The sequence below is a fragment of the Phoca vitulina genome, unplaced genomic scaffold (assembly GCF_004348235.1).
Source record: "Phoca vitulina isolate PV1807 unplaced genomic scaffold, GSC_HSeal_1.0 scaffold5, whole genome shotgun sequence".
Taxonomy (NCBI): Eukaryota; Metazoa; Chordata; class Mammalia; order Carnivora; family Phocidae; genus Phoca; species Phoca vitulina.
In genome coordinates, this window is record NW_022589708.1 from 21,611,956 (window position 1) to 21,634,130 (window position 22,175).

Below are 22,175 nucleotides of genomic sequence, written 5' to 3' on the forward strand. Positions count from 1 at the left end.
ATCATAACAAAGTAACAAGAATATCATTGCACTGATTGAGTGAATTTAGATGGCAGTATGGTGAATGATTTCAGATATTCTCTGACATATATGAGTAGTTAAATGTTCATATTTGTAAGTACCTATGTAAATATACTATTCACTAGCTTTAAAAATTTGAAGATAATTATAAAATTGAAGGATACTATTTGAGTGAAATGAAATTCAATTTACAATTTAACAGTGCTAGTTCATAACTGTTTGTTTTAATATTTGCTACCTAGACCTGCAAAAAAAGAAAAACACAAAGGAAAAATACTATGGGTATTTGTATACTTCAAGGGAACTTTATCAAGAGCAGAGTGCAGTAATATAAAGAAAAAACATGTACTATGAACTTTATACTGTCAGTGGAGATTTAAAGTTGATATTAAAACTCAGGGTTTAAATAAATTGGAAAGATATACGTTCCCCATTATTAGTAGTATTTTCAGAAGTGAAACACCCTTTGACTTTGGACTTAAATATAGTAAAAATATTCTTTTGTCGCAATGTTAACAAGCATGACCTTTGTACAGATAATTAAATAGATATATCATTACAAGTAGAATGGTTTATTGATCAACTATTCATTTTTACATATTAATTTTTATATTTAATATTTAAATTTTTAGTCTACATTAACCAGATGAACCTCTCTCATGGACAAACCATGTTGGTCAAAAAATTTATTGGAGTATCTGACAAAGACTTTTGCTAATCAACTAACACGGGTTTACTGCCACCCTTCATGTTTTATTTGAATAGGCACATTGCTAATTACAAATTGAAAATATATAGCAAATTTGGATTCAATATCCAATATTAAGTCTTATTTATAGGAAGCATAAAATAAAATTCTTAAAACATGCGTTAGTTGGCACCACTAGAAATTATTATTGGTGGTAGAAATAAATTTGTAAGAAAATCTAAAATGTGTATTCCAGAACACTGAGAAGTCACCAAATTTTCCTACTTGCATATATACGATTCGATATTGAACAATCAAAGTTAAATTTGAATTGAATTTATATCATGATATGTTAAAAATATTTCTTAAAACCTAATGATCTGTAAATAAGTGTCAAATTAGACCATGACATTAACGAGCCTTCAATTCCATAAAGCCACAATTCCATTTCTTCATAAGTTAAATTTAAAAAAGAAAGCAATTTATCCTTGACAACACTGTTTCATAATTTCCACTTTTGGAAACACGTGTAATTTTTAAACATGTATGTGTTCATTTTGTAGTAGAAATATACAATATTCTTTCATGTTCTGAAGAAGGTGCCTAATTAAAAAAAAACCTCTTTGGAAGACTTCCATTCAACATATGTCTATGAACATTACTCTTTTTCTATAAAAGGAATTTCCTAATATCTAATAAAAATGTATCAGATATACTTAGCATTATGCAATACATCGTTACATTTTAATTTTGACAGTAAATAGAAAGTGAGAAAGTAAAATTAATTCATATTTGCATTACATCAATTCTTTATGAAATATTTATGTTTTGATCTTCAGAATTTTTTATAAGAAGAAATCTAATTCACTTTTTTTTTTTTAAAGATTTTATTTATTTATTTGACAGACAGAATAGCGAGAGCAGGAACACAAGCAGGGGGAGTGGGAGAGGGAGAAGCAGGCTTCCCGCCGAGCAGGGAGCCCGATGTGGGGCTCGATCCCAGGACCCTGGGATCATGACCTGAGCCGAAGGCAGACGCTTAACGACTGAGCCACCCAGGCGCCCAAAATCTAATTCACTCTTAAACTTAAGTAAGGTTACATGTTGTTCTTTTAAAAAATGAGTATAGGGGCACCTGGGTGGCTCAGTCGTTAAGCGTCTGCCTTCGGCTCAGGTCATGATCCCAGGGTCCTGGGATCGAGCCCCACATCGGGCTCCCTGCTCGGCGGGAAGCCTGCTTCTCCCTCTCCCACTCCCCCTGCTTGTGTTCCCTCTCTCGCTGTGTCTCTGTCAAATAAATAAAAATAAAATCTTTAAAAAAAATGAGTATAGAAGTTATTCATTTTATAATATTGGTTACATGAGAAATATTTGACCTGTGTCTTGTAAGCCAAATAGTCTGCTATAAACAGAGGAAGAAAAGAGTATTATACTATTGTCACACTCAAACATTATACTGCATAAAATTATTTTCTTTCTCTCAGTCTACCATGTCATAGACCATGGAAGTAGAATTTGAAATAACTTAAAAAAACTTGAAATATAAAGAACTCTAGATGAAAATTGAGTATGCAGTGCTTTCTTTGATGATACGTATTTTTGTATGCCATATACATGCTACACGAACTGATGGAAATATATATAGATAATTATAGAAAGGCACTATGTTGAATTGAAATAAAATTAATGATAAAATGAGCAGCTGTCAAATGCAGTATTATTTTACGTAAGGTTCCTTTGGATCTAGATGTTAAATAATTATTTTTATGCACATGCCTAATGTCCATCCCCCTTTAATTTTGTATATTTGTAGTAGCAAAAAGGTAGAGAACATCGAGGGGTTTGGAAACATTATCCATAAATAAAACAGTTAATCTGGTAAGTTTAATTACCTCTTAACATTTTATTTCCTTTGAAAATCAATTAGTTAAATGCTCCCGTCTTTTAGCATTTAAATCGGTTCTTTTCTTGTTTTGTTTTGTTTTTAGGTTCTTCTTTCTCAGTCTAAAATTTAGTCTAAAAATTGGTTAACTAAATATTTTGCCACCCCTACAAATATCTTAATTCGGAGCCACCTGAAAAGTGCAACAAGAGCATATTCCTGAATGAATTAGAACCATATTTGTGGTCTGCTTTATTTACATTAATTTGGAGTTGCATGACTGGGGACAATCCATTGAGCTCTTGAAATCAAGTAGCTAGTTTTTGGCATTTCAAACAGGGACTGAACTCTTCTCCCTCTCTCTCTTGCCCTACTGAAAAATAATGAAGAGAAAGGATGAGACAAGAGAAGGAGGGAGATGTAAGGAAAAAGGAAGAGAGTCAGGAAAAATAGAATAGGGAAAGAAACTATACATATTTAATTTGAATAATTTGCTAACAACATAACTTAGTAACAAGAATGGAATTAATGACATAGGGCAAGAAACTGGTATCTTAAATTAGGTTCTTAAGTCCTAACCTTTTCCACATTACCTGTGGATGTTTTCATTGCACACAGTTTGATTTTCCTACTGCGGTTGAGGGAACAGTGGTGAGGGACTGGATATCCAGGACATTTACCGAAATCTCACACTTCACAAGTGTAAAGGTGATAATCTTGCCTAAATGAGAGATGTGTTCCAAGTATATTTATGCTAAAGTTGATTAACACATAACTTTAATCAATAGTTTAGCTGTAAATAATTTTGAATATTAGCATACCAATTGCCACACTTACATAGAATATATTTACTTTTGCTGAGATAATTTAAGTATTTACACTATATTCATATATAGACAAAAATAAGATTTCATAATGCCTACCTGGAAATATATTTGTATGAGATTATGCAACACAGCAAATGGATCAAGCACAAAGAGTAAGCTTAGTTTGCATCCAAATTTTAATTGATGCCTGAAATATTACATATTGTTCTCCAAAATTCTACGGAGAGAATTTGCAGGGTTCCTTAATCCAATCATATACCACTGATATACCCAATTTAATTGTTTCCTCAGCGAACAACCTGAAAAACCAAAAATCAAATACTCAAAACCACACAACTTAATGTTCTATTGTATATGTTAATGTATTGGCTGGGCGCCATGTATAAAGAGAAAGATAATTCATTTTTTAGTTCTACACAGTTTCATAATTCTACATGTTAAAAATTTTCAAGTTTATTAGAGCAGGAATGAGTTTACTTTTATCCTCTTAATACACTTGGGGAAAATATAAAAATTAGAAGTAGCCTCTTTTCATAAATCATGTAATTGTTATTTTTGATATTAAAATAAAGGTTGGACACCTTAGAAGAGTAGAAGTACAAATGAGCTATCTAAAGAAAGAGTATGTGACAAGATTATGCGCAATAGTGCTGGCGTGAAATAATAATATTATTTTGTAAATCTTTGAAAAATGCATCAACAAACTTTCTTTGGAAGCTACATATATTGTTCAGAACTACATCTTTAATTTCATGTAATTCTTATCTCTTACTTTTTATGCATCAATTAAGAAATAAAACTTAGTTACATGGAAGATTCCACTTTGTATTAATATTTTATAATTTATACAATACCATTGTATCTACATATAACATTGAGGAAGTGATTTTGACATTGAAAAAATAACTCCCATTGTGAAGAAAAATTAATAACCCCAATTGTGAAGTCAAATGCTATTATTTATTTTTCTTTTCTAATCCTGTATCTAATATGGAGGAGGTAGATGAAGAGTAAGAGATACTTTTTTTTTTTCTTTTCATGATAATATCATGGCATTATTAAGCTTGTTACTTTCCCCTTTGAAAGAAAATTTTGGAAGGGAAAATGTTGCACAGAATGGGGATAGTTTATTTCACTTGACCGATGTAGGATTACTAATTTTTTTCTTTTTTAATTCCTCAGGGAAACTGTTACCACCTGTTCAATCTGAATTCAAGCGGTTACTGTCAATTTTCTCACGGGCGAATGCTGCCTCTTTGTGGCAGAATGCCATGGAAAGTGCTCTTTAAACATCAAGTTCATGAACAGCCCTTGATGTTGTACACATTTCTGGTGAAATTAGGGGAAGATCCACCAATACCAATGAAGCACATGGCTCTTTAAGTTTCAGATTAATTCAAACATTTCCTACCCTTAAGTACTAACCTAAATTCACTGGCAAGCCTTACTCAGAGTTGAACAGCTTATACCCACCAACTTTTGAACATTTAGGATATAGATCAACTTGAGATAAAGTATCCATCATAATTGTTGAAGGTAGTTTTACATGAGTTAAAATTAGGAAAACTATGGGAATATGGGAAAATTAGGAAACTACAGGTATTGTAGACTGAATAAATAATACTGACATAACAAAATACATAACATTGGGAGAAAAATGAATAGGCAGTCTATTACTTACCACGGTCCATGTATTAGGTGAATACTTCCGTAAGGAAAGAAAGTATACAATTGAAATTTCATTAATAAACACATTAACTGTCACATTTAGAAAAACATAATTCCCTGAATTTTCAAAGGTGAATTTACATATATATACATATATTCAAACTTGATAATTAGGGAAAATTTTTTAATATTAAGAATAAAAGTTAGCTACTATGTCCTAATTGTTAATAATAGAGATTCAGTCAATCACACATAGCTATTTCTTTTGCACTTTAAGTAATCATTACTTCAGTCCCTCATATTTGACATAGTTATCAAGTGTTTATTCAGAAACTATTTAAAAAATTACATGTGCTGGGATACATGAGAGACTGTAACAACAGTAGCCCCATCTTACAGAGATCCTGTTTGTGGTTATCATCATTGCTTGCTGCCCAGAGGGATTAAAGACATTGTATAGAGATTTGTACAGTCCATCATTTGGTCTTCTGAGGTGCCAGTACATGTGGATCTGTACAAATGCAACTGGGTTTGGTTAAACAATCAAAAATCGGCTACAATAGTAGTCAAATCAATACATCGTTTTGGTTGACTAATAAAAATACTTTTAAATCTTCTCTAATAAAACCAGAAACTTGCACATGATTCTTACTCAAATGGCCCAATTAATTGCCCTATTTTTTTTCTCTTATACAATGGGATACAGTTTGTTTTTAAATTACAGATCCAATTGGGTGGGTTGCATTGGTTTTACGATTTTCCCATTAAGTTCTCCATATTTTTAATGATTTAAAATGCCTTCCTGATATCACTTCACTTTTGGAAATGCAGCTCCTAATATAGTGCGACACCTCTGTGAAAATCATAGGCTAAATAGTGAAGGAAAGAGAAATGCTAAATGTGTATATAAAAATAGGTGCTACAATAAAATATTTGTATATTTCATCAATAAGTTATTTTGACTAATCAATTATGGATCATATAGCTCTGTAATTTTAATGATTTGTCCACATCTATGGTGATCCTTCTCCAGATCACAATACTTTTGTTTTTAATTCAAATGTCCAGAATGCATACAAACACATCCTTTAAAAAGAAAGGAAAAGCAATGAGGGAGGAGGGTGGGAAGCAGAGAAAGAGAGAGGAAGGGGGGGGGAGGAAAAGAGAGAGAGAGAACAAACTTTCTATTAATGTTGGGGTGTGCTAATCTCTCCACAAAAGCCATTTAGACCCACCCATGGCTTAAAGGGGGAGGGGGGAGGAGAGCAGGGAAAGGGAACAAAAGAGGAAGAGTAGAATCTATGCGCTGCCATCTTCCACCATTCTTAGCACTTCCAACCACTACAAAAATAACTGCGACCTTTAACAAGTCACCTGCGCAGCAAACTGCCCTCCATAAACCCTTCTCCTCTCCTCCCCCACACGCAAGAAGAGAAAGTGATGTGCCCAGTTTACACAAATGTTTTCCCCATGTGTAAAAATTAAAAGGAAATTGCACACCCTTTCAGTATCTTCCGCCGAAGCTGAGAATCTCGTGCCAAGGCACTTCACCCTAAACGTTGAACCAGCACAATTAATCAAATGTGTTCACCGTGTGTGTCTGCTTGCTCGTTTGTTTTAAATGCAAAAGCTCCAAGGGAGTTTCTCTGCGCTTAGAACTGGCTAAATGTGGTCTGTTTTTCCAGCACTTCGAGGTAGTCCGGCTCAACGTTTAGTTTTGCTTTTAACTCCAGATATTCGTTCCGGTTGGGTTCTACAAAGACAGCACTGGGGGGGCTGTAGAGCACCGGTTCCCGCAGCCTGCTGTCCCCTGCCCCCGGGTGCAAATACTGATGGGGGCGTCTCAGGTCATAGTTGGGGGAGAAAGTGTAAGCAGCTGGGCTGCACGGGAATTTGGGATATTCCGGGAGGCTATTGCCGGCGGGGGTGGTGGAGCAGTGTTTGTCTGGTTCTAAAATGCCCCTGTAAAAGCGGTCGGCGTCCTGCACCGGCGACAGTAGGTCCTCCCGGGGCTCGATGGTGCTGACGCTATAGGCGGGACTCCGCAAGTGGTGGCTTTCCCGCCTCTCCTCCTCCCCAGGCTGCAGCTGCAACTGCGGCGGGGGCTGCTGCTGAGGTTGCGGCGGCGGCGGCGGCGGCGGCGGCGGCTGTTGCTGCAGGTGGTGGTTGCTGCTGTAGGTGACCTTGAGCTCGTGCAGGTCTTTGTAATCCTCCACGGAGTTGCCCTCTCGGGAGCGGTAGATGGGGTTTTTGCACATGTGGCCCAGTGGATGGGGGATGTACTCGTACACGTGGCCCGCGGGCGTTTTCACCTTGGGCAGCGCGGGTCCGCGGTGGTGCACGTGCGCGTGCGGGTGGCCCCCCGCGCCGCCGCCGCCGCCGTACACGCTGTACTGCATGTTGAAGGAGCTCACGTCGGAATTGTTGGTGCTGGTGTGGTCGCTCTGGTTCTTCTTCCTGCGCTTCATAACCAGCACGAAGAGCCCGGCGGCCACGAAGACGGACATGATAAAAACCAGCAGCAGGCTGAGAATCAACACGGACAAGGGCACCGAGGACGCCCCTCCGCCCGCGCCCAAGCCCGCGGGGGCCCCGGTGCTGTTCAACCGGACCGCGGGGGTCACCGCGCTGGTCCTCGCCAGGACCTGGATGGAGGAGGGCGTGGGCGTGGAAACCACCACGTCAGAGTAGTCTGGGCACAGCAGCTCCGACTTAATGGAGCGCATATCCGTCTCCGCAAACTTCTTGGGCGCCTTGCAGATGACCTCGTCCACCAAGACACCCACTTTGAGCTGCTCGACCCACAGCTTCATGCCCACCACGTCGCAGGTACAATCCCAAGGGTTGTCATGCAGGTCGATTTGGATGAGTGACTTCAGCTGGTCCAGAACTCCACTCACCGGTAAGGAGGTGAAATGGTTACTCCTTAGGTTCAGCCTGAGAAGGGTCAGGCCTGAGAAGACGCCTGAGGGCATGGTCTGCAGGAGGTTGTTATTCAGGAATAGCAGCTGGAGGTTTGGGACCGGATCGAAAGTCCCAGACTGAATCTCACGTATGAGATTGTACTGGAGGAAGAGATACTGCAGGCTTTGCAGGCCATAGAACAACTCCGGGCTCAGCCTCTCAATCCTGTTGCCATTTAGGTAGAGGCGCCTCAGGTTGGCGAGGTCCCCGAAGGCGCGGTCCTGGATCACGGAGATGCGGTTGTTGCCCAGGTGTAGGAGGTCCAGCCCCGTGGCCTCCAGGAAGTCGCTCCTGCGCACAACCGCAATGTAATTCTCCGTCAGATACATTTTCTTGGGGTTGTAGGGCTTGGGCTGCAGCTCTGCGATGCTCTCGATTTTGCGCTCCTGGCAGTTGACGTTGAGGCCCAGATCGGAGATTTGTAGGTTGCAAGTGCACGCGGTGGGACACTCCAAAGGCACCGGAGATTTGGTCTGGTAGGCGATGCTGGGGCCATAGTTGCTGTAGCCCAAGTCCTTGGAGGGCTGCCGAGAGGTGGGGCGCACTCTGGGCTTGTTGGGTTGGCGCGTCCCCTTAGGGGGCTTTAAGGGGGGTTTGTAAACAGCAGAGGAAGAAGTGGCCACGGAATTCACCGAGGCTGGGGTAGTGTGTAAATACCCCGTGGTGCTCAAAGGCGTCTGTGGCCTCATCTCATAATCTGAAATAAGTTTCCTTGGGCAAAGTTCCTGCTTGGACACCTCGTCCAGATCTCGGCCGTGTAAGCGGAAGGGGGTCTCACAAACCACATCCCCCACCAGGGCCGAGTAGGAGATGCTGTCCAACCAATCCTTGAGAGAGATCAGCTCACAGGAGCAATTCCAGGGGTTTTCTTCCAGCTGTAACTCCACAACTTTATCCATGTGCTGCAACAACCCCACATAGGGCAGAAGTTTCAGCCGGTTCCCCCGCAGGTCCAAGTGCGTTAAGGGCACAAAACGGAAAAGGTTGTTGGGTAAACTGGACAAGAGATTGTCATTGAGGATAAGCACCTGCAATAAATGCAGTTTCCCAAAAGCATTGGGTTCAATGACACTGATGTAATTGTAATCGACCTGTAGGTACTCCAGGCTCTCCAGGCCAAGGAAGGTATCATCGCGCAGAAGTTCCAGTTTATTATTGTTCAGATGCAATCTCCTTAAACCCCGCAGCCCGTGGAAAGCCCCAGTCTCAATGTCCTGGATCACGTTGCTACCCAGATGCAAAATTGAAGCCCCAGTGTAATTGACAAACTCATTGGGATAAAGACGGTTCAAAAGGTTTCCAGACAACAAGAGGTGGTAGATTGGGAAACGGGGAGGGCTAATTTCAGAGAGGCTGATGATGCCCCGGTTTTCACAGCTCACAGTTAAAATGCCGTCCTTTTCCTCACAAGGACATGCATTGTCACAGATTTCCCCATAATAATCGATGGTTTCTGCACACGAAAGGACGAGAGATGTTAGAGCAAACGCTAGAGTCTGCAGCATCCAGCTATGCATTTTTCTGTGAAGGTCCTGTTCCAAAGTTACTGGGGGGCAGCAAGTGTGCATTTTACCTCCTGCAAGGGAGAGAGGAAAAAAGGAAACAACAGAATATGACAAAAATTTAAGGGATCAGTAAGAAAGTCTCTCTCGTCCCTAATACTATTTCTCTGAAATCCAGAAGGAGAGGATATGAATGACATCCCCCCCTCAGTGGAACACTGACATTCTTCAGACTTTATTAATATCTGATATTCATTTTGATTTAAAGGTTGATTTCATTTCCTAATGAGTACAACAGGAACATGCTGCCCTCCACAAGATAAGGGCAGGTTAAAGTCCCATTTTAGTGTTTTTCCTTGCTCCCCCCTTTTCAAAATCAATCCATAAATATACATAAAATGGCTGTCAGTTCAGTTTTATGGTTCTAATTTAAGAGAAAAGAAGCACCATTTTACAAGGTTCCCCACCTCACCTATACCAAACCCGTCTGCCTTTCTTTCAGAACCTACTCAGTTAACAGTTCACCGTGAAGGTCTCCCATTTTCACAAAAAAGCAAGGAGTCACAATACTTGGGCTATTTTAAACCATCGCTGGAAATGCCAGGGTGGGAACCTAAAGAATACTTTTCAGAGGCAAAAAAGATGTAAGATAATGCATCAAAAGGACCCAGAAGAAGCTCTTAAATCACCAATTGTCTTTGGGAGCTTTGAGTATGGAGAAAAGGAGAGTGCGTTTGCTTTCATGGTGGACTTCACTACCACGCTTTTAAGCATATCAGCGTCCTAATTGCATGCACGGTGCCACTTAGCAGCGCTTCTCTGAGTGCGCCCTGCGTCCACTTCTCCTCATTGATCATGTCAGCGACGCTACCAAACCGCATCTTTAAGCCACAGAAATAGTTCTGCAGGATGGATTACAAAGAACTCAGCGAAGGCATCCGCAATCCCGGAACACCTCTGGATACCTGGAGTTTAAAGAGGATGTTCCTACCGCTTACCGGGAATCAGCTAAAAGTAAACCAAGGACCAGCGCCAAAGCTTCCCTTACCTCCCGCTCAGCGTCTGTTCGCCACGGTATGCAAAACCAACCCTACTGAATTAGCAAGCTTTGGACTGAACTACCACCTCACCAGCATCCCCATCATCTTTGGAGTTGTTTATTGCATTTAATTGTCAATGTTTTACTCCTCCTCCCCCTCCTCTCCCCCCTTAAGTGAAAGGGAACCCGGGCTGATTAACAGGCAAAATAGCAAGGATGAAGCGAGGGAGAACAGCAAGTGACATAGGTCTGTGCTTTAATATCCGAATTTCATCTCCTCAAGGAATCAATCGGACCCCCTCTTCCTTTTCTTTCTCGATTTCTTTTTTGTCCTCTTAAAGGCTTCCTTCGACTTCCTACTTCGGGTCGACAGCGGTACTCAAAAAGGAAAGGACATAAATGGAGAGAGTGTGTGAGTGCGTGTTGTGTTGGTTGCGGCGGGGGGGGGGGGGGGCGACGGGAATTTGATAGAGATGCTGGGCTCTAAGAACCCATGCCTTTTCTCCAGTCAACCTTGCCTTTGCCTCACCACTACCGAAGTCTGATGTCGAATCGCAACCCAAACTAAAACCAAGACGTGTCTGAGTCACGGGTTCAAGCCTGGAGACCTCGATCTTGCTCCCCTAGCCGAATCCAGCCCGCGTTATTAAGAGCTCCTGCATTCGCACGCACATGTGCAAGTGTGCCTGCGAATCATTCACGTGTGGCCACCCAGACGTGTCGAGACGAATCGGAATCACAGTGTATAAACCTCACAAGTATCTCCGACCTCCCAACGCAACCGCAAACGACTCCTGGCTTAAAAGAGGCAAAAACCCCACTGTGGAAAGCAAAACGTTTACCTTGAAATTTCTGTTCTCCACTGGATCAAATCTGCACATCCATTCAGCGGGGGTTGGGTCCCCTCCCCCTCCTTCCCTCTGCTTCCCCGCCCCCATTCACCTCCCACCCTTTCTGACAGCCCATTGCAAATTGTGTCCAGCCGGTATTAAACTGGAGCGTTTACAACTTTAATTCAGTTCTGGTTAGCCGGGGTCGAAGAGCTTCCTCTCACCCCGCTCTCTTTCTCCTCCTCCTTGCCATCAAAGGAGCCCGAGAATTTGAGAAAATAAAGTTGAATGAGCCGGGGAAGGCTGACATTCTGACTGGGAAACGCACCTCCGATGTAAATTAGCGGTTGCGTTGCACATTCTTCAGAGTATCTCATCTCAGATTATTCTTTTGGAGGGCGGGGGCGGAGGAACTGTATTTGTTTGCCCCGAAGGATTTAGACCCTAGACCATCGCCCTGCACATCCCGCATTGAACAGAGTGGGGCTGCGCGGGCTGGAGCCCAGCACCCAGGCCGGACCCGTTGCTCTAGGCACAGCTGCTCCCACAGCGGCCCAGGCAGAAGCACCCGGAGTTCCAGGACGTGAGGCTCCCTTCCCCCACTCCGCCCCAAAGCGAAGGAAGAGAAAGGGAAGGAAGGAGGAGAGGGAGGAGAGGGAAAGAAAGCCACCCCGCTGCCACACACACACACACACGAGCCTCTTTTGCAAAGTATACGGTCGACTTACCCCGTCTCACATCTCCATGGCCCACTCATCATAGCCGCCCCTATAAAAAACACCTCTTTGGGGTGTGCACTGGGTTTCCCGAGCCCAGGCAGGGCAAGAAGGCGGCGAGCAGTGCGGTCCGAGCCGCTGGAGGAAAGAGGCGCCCGGACGCCGCCAGCCCGGGGCCGCCGCCGCGGTGGCGACCGCGGGTTCCCGGGCTCCCCAAACGGCTCTCCCCGGCACTCTCCGCGGTAGTCGGAGCGGGCAGCGGGGTGTGGGGGGGAGGGTAGAAGGGGGCGATCGCGAGCGGCCGGTAGGGATGGGAGGAGGAGGAGGGGGCGGCGGAGGACAGGCGGTAGAGGCTCCTCGCAGTAGGGGCCGGGAGCCGGAGCCGGGCGGGGCGGGAAGGGAGCTGTTGGAGGGGGGAGGCGCGGAGCCCGAGGAGGGGACGTGAGGGCTGCCTGGCACCGCCGGCCCCTCCAACGTGACGGTCAGCCCCGCCGAGCGATCGCACCCGCTCACACTCAAGCTCACTCGCATACTCGTTCCCACCCGCGCCACCGCGCGATCGCAGGGTCCCAGGCACCCTTCGCCTCACTCCCCAGGCGGGTACTTACAGTTGCCATCTGCATAAGGGGCAACTTTCTCCAAGCCAGCAGCAGCCGCCGCCCCCTCCAGCAGCCTCCGGCTCCACGCACCCTTCGGCCTGGGTTCGCGCTGGCCGCCCCTCCCCTCCCCCCTCGGCGTTCCTCCTCGCCGTCTTCACCACATTCCCCCCTGGTCAGTGGCGCACGCCCGGGGACTAGCCAGAGGGAGCCGGGCGCGGGGGTGTGCATGCATCGCCCGCCTTCTTCTTGCAGCGCACACTGTACATGGTAGTGAGGGGGCGAGCAAAGGTGGCACCGGCCCCTCGGCTACTCCCGCGGCGGCTGCGGCTCCTGCGCCGTCCTCCACCCCCAGCGCAGCGGAGACCACCGCGGTGGGATCCCGCCGCCGCTGTCCCCTCGCCGAGTCCGCCGCCGCCGCCGCGGCCCCTAATTAGTATTTTTACGGTTCCCGCATCCTCTTGGCGGTTTCATCGCTCCCAGTGTTTGCAGGGGTTTTTCTCATCCCTTCCCCAGATGCGGCGCACGATCGTCATTATTTGGAACTCTCTATCTCCGACATCCTTTAGGGGGCCTGGGGGGACAGGAGCAGCGTTGTTCTACGCCTGTGGCGTGTCCCGGCAGCCTGGCGGCTCTAAAATACTCAGAGAAAATCGCGTCTTCCCTCCCGGGCGCTGAAGATGTGGCAACACGGTAAGCATCACAGGGGTCTCTGAGACATCTGCTCCAGCTCGGGCACAGGGCCCCGTCCAGTGCACTTGTTTATTGTCGCGCCGCTGGTGCGAGCCAAGCTGCAGCAGACATGATGGGCCCGGGGCGAAGCGGGCGCTCAGTGGCCGATAGATGGCAGCCGAGGGCGAAGGCGTCTCTGGATTCGGGCGGTGCAATCGGAGCACCCCTTGGATGTCACATTCGTGGGAGACGGAGGAGTCTTGGACCATGTGCGTAACACAAGCGTGGGACTGTGCAATCCTTGGATTGAAAAAGGGAGAAGTGGAAATAACCCCGACAGAGCCAGGCTTGTTGGTGGTCAGGGACAGACGATTCCAGCCCTGTGCTGATCGCCTGCCTTCCTCCTGCCATTTAGAATAATAGAGCCCCTGCTTCTGTCTCATGTACTTACTCTAAAGGACCCTGGAAGAGGGAGTGGTTCATCCTAGCTGCAAACAAGGGCGCTAATATATATATATATTTATAATAAATACTAAAAGAAATGCGTTTTATAGGTATGTCTGAGCGATGCAAGGGAATGTGAACGACTTTCAGAGAGAATGTTTGTGAATACATTTGGTGTGTACTAAAAAGCTGGAAACCCCTAAATAAATGCAGTATCGATAGAAAGCGAGTTTCTTGAAGAGTCACCTGCTAAACTCCACTAGCATCATCTCTACAGTAAGTATTCCTGTCTCTTTCCATGAAACCAGACACCTCCCTCCCCAGAGGGGTTCTTTACATTCGTAGGCATATTTCTAGTGTTTGTAATATTAGAACTGCATTCCTTCCCAGGTATAGAAAAGAAGTTGATCGCTGTAAGTGGCCCAGTGGAGGCTGAGTGCACATGTACCTATTCTATGATAACTGGGCAGTTTTACCACTTAAATATTTTTATCTGTTTTATTTTATGATTAATTATGAATTAATTACTTTTTGGAATCATCTTAAACAGAATAGATATTGTCTCCTTGGTAATATTTGGGATACTATTGTGGTTATAATATCTTAATTAAATATAGGATTATAAAGATTCTGACATATATACAAACATATCTTCCCACATCCTCTCTCTGTGTTGAAATTAGAAGGAGTTCTCTAGAGGTGGTTTATATTGCAGTCTCTTGAGGTTTTGCAACATTTCTTGAAATTTCTTCTTGCTCCGTTTTGCAAATATTTTTCAGTTAATCCATACATACTTTGTTTGAAAACAATTTATTTCGTTTAAATTCAGGGCATGTACAAGAGGGGGAGAAAAGAAGTAACCTGTAATATTTGATAATGACAATAAAACCTTATAAAAGAACTTCCTGTGAATTTAGAAACATTTGGCACCGGGAATGATAGCCACTTGCTGCAGTTACCTTATATAAACAGACAACTTAAACTTCACCCACAGAAGTCTTTTACTGTATATTTTATTTAGTCAGCGTTTTCTAACATGATATGAATATTTTAGAAAACTTATTTTTAAAGAATAATATTGCTTTTATATTTTTAAATTAATGTGTTAAAGTGTCATAACTTAATTACTGTAAAAATTATTTACATTTGGAAACTCCTGGCATTCTATCACAGACATAATTTTCGATGTGGACAAATTCCATAGAAGTTCTGAAAGGGTATAAAATGGTTTAATCAATTACTGGACTTTTCAGAATAGCTGTATAATAGCTATTTTAGTTCATTCTTTTGTCGCTTTTTTAAATCTTCATAATTGTATTTAGTATCAAAATTTGGTTTAATTTTTGATTTTGTATTATTTTCATTTTAAATATTTATTATCCCAATTAAAAATAAATTTTGTCGAGGTAAAAAGTATGAAACATGATTGCAATTATTATAGATGCCGGTTTTGTTAGAAACACTGACATAAAAATATTCCAGTTTATTTCTTGTGGTCCAGATGAGTTAGTGATGACAACTCTCTACTGTTAACTCATTAAGGATAGCCTGAGAAGCCACTGTTACGGTTTACCACTAGGTGTCCCTATAAGCTGCTCTGCAGGAGAGTGAATTTTGAGAAAATACTGTGACATGCAGAGACCAAACAGAAGAACTCGGGAGGAAAAACATCATAGAAATAAGGAAAATCCTTGTTTGTTAGTCTTTGGACTCCTATTTGCTTTGAATATTGACTATGGCCTAGAAAAGAAATAAATGAATCATGTAACAGTGATCAAATCTGAGCCAAGACTTTTAGCTACAAGAACAAACATATCTATGTTTCAGTCCATACTAAAAAATATAGTCGTATGATATATATACTTGCTTTCACACAGTACCCAAATGAAGGCACAGGATTACATAAACACTTTGGAAACTAGAAAATGAAATGACTGATCAAATAGATCTGTCCAGAATTAAGGGCATTATGCTAAATTAAACATTATTTGATTCAGTTGGTTGGATGTGAAAAGTTGAAAATCTTTGTCTAAATGTTTGTGAATATAGTTATGCATATTTTAATTAGCTCATGATCTATCATCATAAATAGATTTCATATATGTTAATATATTTGGTGATAATTAGTGGGAATTATGGACATAATCTGATACCTCCTTATTAAAATTTAAATTCAAACCACAAAGAGCATACTTCTCACTTGAAATTGACCATACATTTGTGTGAGTTCATATTTATTATTACCTGGAATTGTCATTTTAGTGTTTTATGGACTCTTTGGAAGAATTCTTGTATTAAGTGCATTTCTTAAAATATCTTATCATATTACATTTGTGTATTGTATGGTTTCTTTAGAATACTAAAATGCCTAGTCAAGTGTTATAGTCCCTTATGGAATAACCTAAAAGAGATTATTCTTTGGTAATGATAATGACATTTCGTAAATACTGATTAACATTATTGAAGTCTAAAGCAAGAAGACCTTGCATTTCTTTTTGTTAGCCTAACTGGTGAATTAAGATTATAAAATGTAATGCTGGATTCCAGACTCCTCCAAAATTAGCTCTAATAGATTATTTTCATGTTAGTAGTAGCTAAAGAAGTCTATACAACCGTATTTGCTAAACAACACACTTTTCAGATATAAATTATATTTTCAATGTCTTTGAAATTTAAATTATATATACCACATATCCCTAAAAGCAGAAAAGTTTCTCCTGGTGGGAAAAACATGAGTCATCATTTATGATCATTTCTCTACGTAATTGATAAGCTAAATAACTGTAATATAGCATATTTTTTATCAGATTGGTACATTTGGAATTACAGCAATCAAAATTATCATACAATGATATTTATCAAACCAAAAATGGTTAGCTAAACTGGTTAATTTCACCAAGATTATTTATTCACTTATAGACTTAATTTGTTATTTACAATCTTAGAAATTTACTGTCAGTGGCAGAAGAGAAAGATGTGCATAAAATAGACAATTTTCTTCCTTGCCTCATACAGTTCCTTATAAATATACTCTGATAATCTTTTGACCGATTATGTATTAAAACACTCTCTTTGAAGGACCAATTGGAAGTACCTTCCAAAATTTAAGATACATTTTTTTAACAATTATCTTTTAGAAAGTAGCCTACAGGTGTACCAAAATAAAATGTACAAAACAATAGGTAAGAAAACGTTCATTGTAACACATGCTTGCATTTGTAAATGACTATAAGAACAGCCCACGTGTCTAAGTAAAAAGTGGTACATCTCCATCTATACCTTGGAATACTCTTCTGCCTTTAATAACAGTATATTTAAGTATATGGTTCTGTCATTATTGATAGTGTGTATAACATCATCTATATACACTGTTGGGTGGGGAGGAGAGAATCTTTCTGGAAGGATACATAAATTCAGTAATGGCATTTGCCTTTTGGAAGAAGACTGGGGAGTCTTGAGTAGAATGAAGATTTTTCACCCTATATTCTATTTTTTATTATTTGAAAATTTCAATTTCTATGCACATTTCCATTAAAAATTTTAAAAAATATATGTACTTGAAAAATAGGATATTACAGATGATCCCTGACACACAATGGTTTGTCTTAGGATTTTCAACTATACCATGGTGTGAAAGCAATACACATTTCATAGAAACTACTTGGAATTTTTAATTTAGATCCTTTCCTGAGCCAGTAAAATGTGGTATGATTCCCTTTTGTGGTGCTGAGCAGTGGGGTAGCAAGCCTCAGCTCCCAGTCAGCCATCCCAGTCATAAACAACCCATACACTTAACAATCATTCTGGGATGCCTGGGTGGCTCAGATGGTTAAGCGTCTGCCTTTGGCTCAGGTCATGATCCCAGGGTCCTGGCATCAAGTCCTGCATTGGGCCCCCTACTCAGCGGGGAGCCTGCCTCTCTCTCTCTCTCTCTCTCTCTCTCTCTCTCTCTCTCTCTCTGTCTCTTATGAATAAATAAATAAAATCTTAAAAAAAAAAAAAACAGGGGCGCCTGGGTGGCTCAGTCGTTAAGCGTCTGCCTTCGGCTCAGGTCGTGGTCCCAGGGTCCTGGGATCAAGCCCCGCATCGGGCTCCCTGCTTCGCGGGAAGCCTGCTTCTCCCTCTCCCATTCCCCCTGCTTGTATTCCCTCTCTCGCTGTGTCTCTCTCTGTCAAATAAAAAAAAAAAAACTTTTAAAAAAAAAAAAAAAAAAAAAAAAAAAACAATCATTCTGTACCCATATAGCCACCGTTTTTCACTTTCAGTATAGTCTTCAGTAAATTATATGTGGTATTTCAACATTTTTTATAAAATGGGCTTTGTGTTAGACGATTTTGCCCAACTGTAGGCTATTTAAGCTATTTGTGAGCATGTTTAAGGTAAGCTAGGCTAAGTTATGACTTTTGGTAGGTTAGGTGTATTAAATGCACTTTCACCTTACAATGGGCTTACTGGGACATAACCTTGTCATAAGTCAAGGGAAATCTGTATTGGGAAGAATGATATGAGAGGCGATGAAGAGTGGAAGATGACTTTATCACGTTAATCTCTGTCCCATAGTTCTCAGAACTGTTTTTTCTAGGACACGTTGCTATCCATGAAGACACCATGTTTCTAAATATATGACTGTAAATTAATTAGTTGAAATGGCTTCTCTTCGTAGCTCTAACATGTGACATTCAATTCCAGCTGCCAGTATTAACTATGAGAATAGTAATTAATAGAAGATAGTTTCCATTTCCTTCACTATGCAGAACCATGCTGTGTACTGGTAACATTACTTTTATTTGATGCTGTGGTGGGTGAAGGGAAAGATCAAAATGGTTCTCTAGAGAAGATAAGTGATTATACTTGAAATTGTCAGCAGCAGATCTTACTGCTATTGGCAGGATGATGAGTAAGTGTAATTTTGGCATATTTTAAGTATACAAACTATCATCAGGCCCTGTTAGAACAAAGGTTGCTGCCATCTGGCTTATACTCACATTGAAATATGCATATTCCATGGGAAAAGAGGCAGTTTTATTATATAGCTAGATAGGCTTTTCTATATATCTTTCTATTAGAGCTGGGATGTGTCTCTTAAGATTTACTGGTTCTTGGTTCTTGCATCTCTCTAGTCATTTTTAGGAAACAAGTCAAAACAGGCATTTTGTATATTTTCTGTAGCCTTTCTGGGTTTTCGAAGAAAAACAATTAACCATCCTAAAACACAGTTTCATCACAAAAGTGTCAGAAGGCCCATTGCTTATATGAGAATGTCTAAACTGACGATACTTTATTCAGCTTTTATCATCTGGGATCTTTCATTCAAGAGGACACTCCCATCATCTCTCTATCCCCTCAAAATAAATCAGCTTCTCTCAACTCCAAAACTTGGTTTGTACTGCCCATTCATCTAATTGGCTTTTCTCTTTTCTTTCAGCTATTGTTCTAGAGAATTCATCATAAATCTTTTCTTAAAAAAAAAAAAAATTCTGTCCACTCTAACAACATTGAAGACTTACTTATCTGAACATTCTCTTCCATTATTTAGCACTTGACTAGCACAAAGTTGCTGTTTTCTTCTGGACTAGATTATCATTCCTTGTTGAGCAAAGAATTGGAGTTTGCTACTCCTCAAAGAGTGAAAAAATGAGCTCCCAAAAATCCTTTGTATACATAAGAAATGCATGTCCATTTTTAAATTTTTTCACTCAACAAATATTTATTTGGGAAATATTTTGTTTTAAATCATATTATGTTTGAGATAAAGCAATTCACTGATTCATATCAGGGTAGTTAGAGGAGTTCAAGGACATTTTTACTTTTTCACAAATCACCTGCATTCTCCAGTCAAAATAAATGGAATATAACATATAGAAAAACTATTGCATAAATCGTGTACTTGAATAGTATTTCCTGTAGCATATATTTGCCAAGCTTCCATAAGAATGCTCTCCAATAGAACTTCCTGTGATGATGGAAGTAACCCCTATATGTGCGTTGTCCAGTATGACAGCCAGTGCCACATGTGACAAGCAACTGAAACGTGACTGGTGTAACACAGGATATACAATTTTAATTTTTAAAATTTTAACTTATTAAATGTAAATAACCACACGTGGCTAGAGGCTACCCTACTGGGCAATGCAGATCTAGAGTGTAAGTTCCTAGAGAGCCAAAACTGTATGTCTCCTGCAATTTCTGGGATACCTTGAAAGTCAATCAGTATGAAGAGCTGTACTCATAAGTAATGACGGTGATTATGACACCCTCAATAAATAAGGACAATTATGATTCACATTTGGCAAGGGGCCTGATTTGCATTCTGTTGAGGGTCTCTATTCAATTCTTTTAAATTGTGTTCAGTTGAAGACCTCTGCCATTCTTTTAAAGATTTCAAAGCATTTTACAGGCATTTCAAAATTCCTTATTACATCCTTACTACACCACTATAAGGAAGGCAAGGTAGATTATTTTATATCAATAGAATTTTATTAGAAGATAAGTGCCTTTTTATGTATGGTGAAGTACTCTCTAAGGTGCCTTTCTTCAGATCACACAGCAGGATGTTAGTAGAACTGAAAAGAAAGTCCTACATGGGTGTTTTGCTTCAAGGAACTATCTAGAATAGGCCTTTTGTGCAGAGAAGTCTGTCAGTCCGTAACAAAACTACACTTGAACTCTCATAGCCCACCGTTTGAATACAGAAGCTCTATTTTGAAGTTCAGTGGTGTTTTGTACATGTAGAGTGGGCAGAGTTTGGACAAGAAACTGTAATTAATGAATTTATAGAATGCAAATATAGCCTCTAATTTCCATGAAGATCTGTATAAATCTCAGTTTAAATAAAGTCATATTTATATATTTGAAACCGATGTAATAGCTTGGTAACCAGAGGTACAAATTACTGCAATTTTTGAGATTAAATTTTTTTGTTTTCCATCAATTTACCTGAAATACGAATAATAAAATTGACCTATATTTCCATTATTATTATATTATAGTATAGAGGTATATATTATACCTCTTCTGTGGCCAAAATCAATATAGCTTCAAAAGAAGCATGAACTGCTTAAAAGCTTAAGTCCAAAATTAAGAGGAAGCCTCCTGATCCAGAGCACTAGGTGGCTCTCAGAGATCTGAACTCCATTCTTGACTGGCTTTGCAGAACTTACGAAGACAACTCTCTGGGCAGATCACATATTTTATTTATAAAAAAGTTACAGTGCTTCTCTCCAATGGACCTTATGATAACCACACTGGTTAATCAAATGGTAAGTGTTAAAATGTCTGTGGAAGAAAAATACAATTATTACTCAAATTGTAGACTTTAAATTATTCACTTTATCTTAAAATGTAAAGTTATTTTCATTTAAATAACTATTAATAATAGCATGCTAACTTGTGAATGGTGTACCTTTTGTGATAAATAGATCTATGGCGGCTAATTTTTGTTTAATATTACATGATGCATTTTTATTCTGTGATCCAAAACATTCTGTCAATCTAATGATGCTTTTATAGTGACACTGGATTCATAGTTATTGTTATATGACATATTACAATGTATGCTGTAATTTTAATTGATTGTTACATATCCCAATGAACAAATAACCAATTTGGATTTGAATCACCAGTATAAGAGGTACGATTCATTGTACAATCAATCTGTGTCCTTCATCGCAATATTATATGGGTAGTGACGGCTATGAAGGCAGACTTTGATCAATCACTGTAGTGCTTCTTGCTCATATGTAAATACTGAAATTTATTTGTAAGTATTTTTATATTTAAAAGTTTTTCATTATAGTATTCTTATAGTAGCATTTAGAAGTAATCCATTAATTAGAGAAAGGGAGGCTTAAATTGACTTGTCCCGAAGAATAGGAATCTATTTGACAAGGTTTTTCAATTTGTAATTTTATTTACCAGCCACGGTTAACACAAGCATCAACAAGCAATCCGTACATCATTTATAATTCAGAATCAATCATCTCGAATGTATACATGCCTACAACATACAAATAGTCATTTGCTATTTGCTAGCTATCTCATGAAATTGTCCCATTCTTTCATATAATTATTACAACAACTGCATATTGTTTCTTGGTAGTTGGTGATATTCCATTATTTCATACAGATAGTACATAGAAGAAACATACTATGATATGAATTATAGGGACTCTCAGTATGCCTTTTTTTTTTTAACTTAACTTTGCTAATTTAGATGTACACATTTGGACTTTAATTTAAAGGAAAAGGGAAAATAATGTGTATCAATACCTGGTAATTAGCTTTAACAAAGATACTTCCTAAGTGATTCATCATTTCTGTAATGTCA

The 22,175-nt window shown here is 40.4% G+C and overlaps 1 protein-coding gene and 1 pseudogene across 3 annotated transcripts; one reads left to right on the forward strand and one right to left on the reverse strand.

Annotated features, from left to right (window-relative positions):
- The window catches only part of LOC116631384, a 69,489-nt pseudogene extending 64,688 nt beyond the window's left edge, over nucleotides 1-4,801 (forward strand).
- SLITRK5 (SLIT and NTRK like family member 5) lies at nucleotides 1,991-12,834 on the reverse strand. 3 transcript variants are annotated; one of them, XM_032402781.1, is made up of 2 exons: nucleotides 12,746-12,834; nucleotides 1,991-9,626 (listed from the first exon to the last, which is right to left on the reverse strand). In XM_032402781.1, the coding sequence occupies exon 2, from the start codon at nucleotides 9,616-9,618 to the stop codon at nucleotides 6,739-6,741; it is 2,880 nt and encodes a 959-aa protein (XP_032258672.1). In that variant the 5' UTR covers nucleotides 9,619-9,626; nucleotides 12,746-12,834; the 3' UTR covers nucleotides 1,991-6,738. The 3 variants fall into 3 exon arrangements, with proteins under 3 accessions (XP_032258672.1, XP_032258673.1, XP_032258674.1); XM_032402782.1 differs by lacking the exon at nucleotides 12,746-12,834 and adding an exon at nucleotides 12,150-12,381; XM_032402783.1 differs by lacking the exon at nucleotides 12,746-12,834 and adding an exon at nucleotides 11,434-11,502.
- Between the last annotated feature and the right edge of the window lie 9,341 nt (nucleotides 12,835-22,175).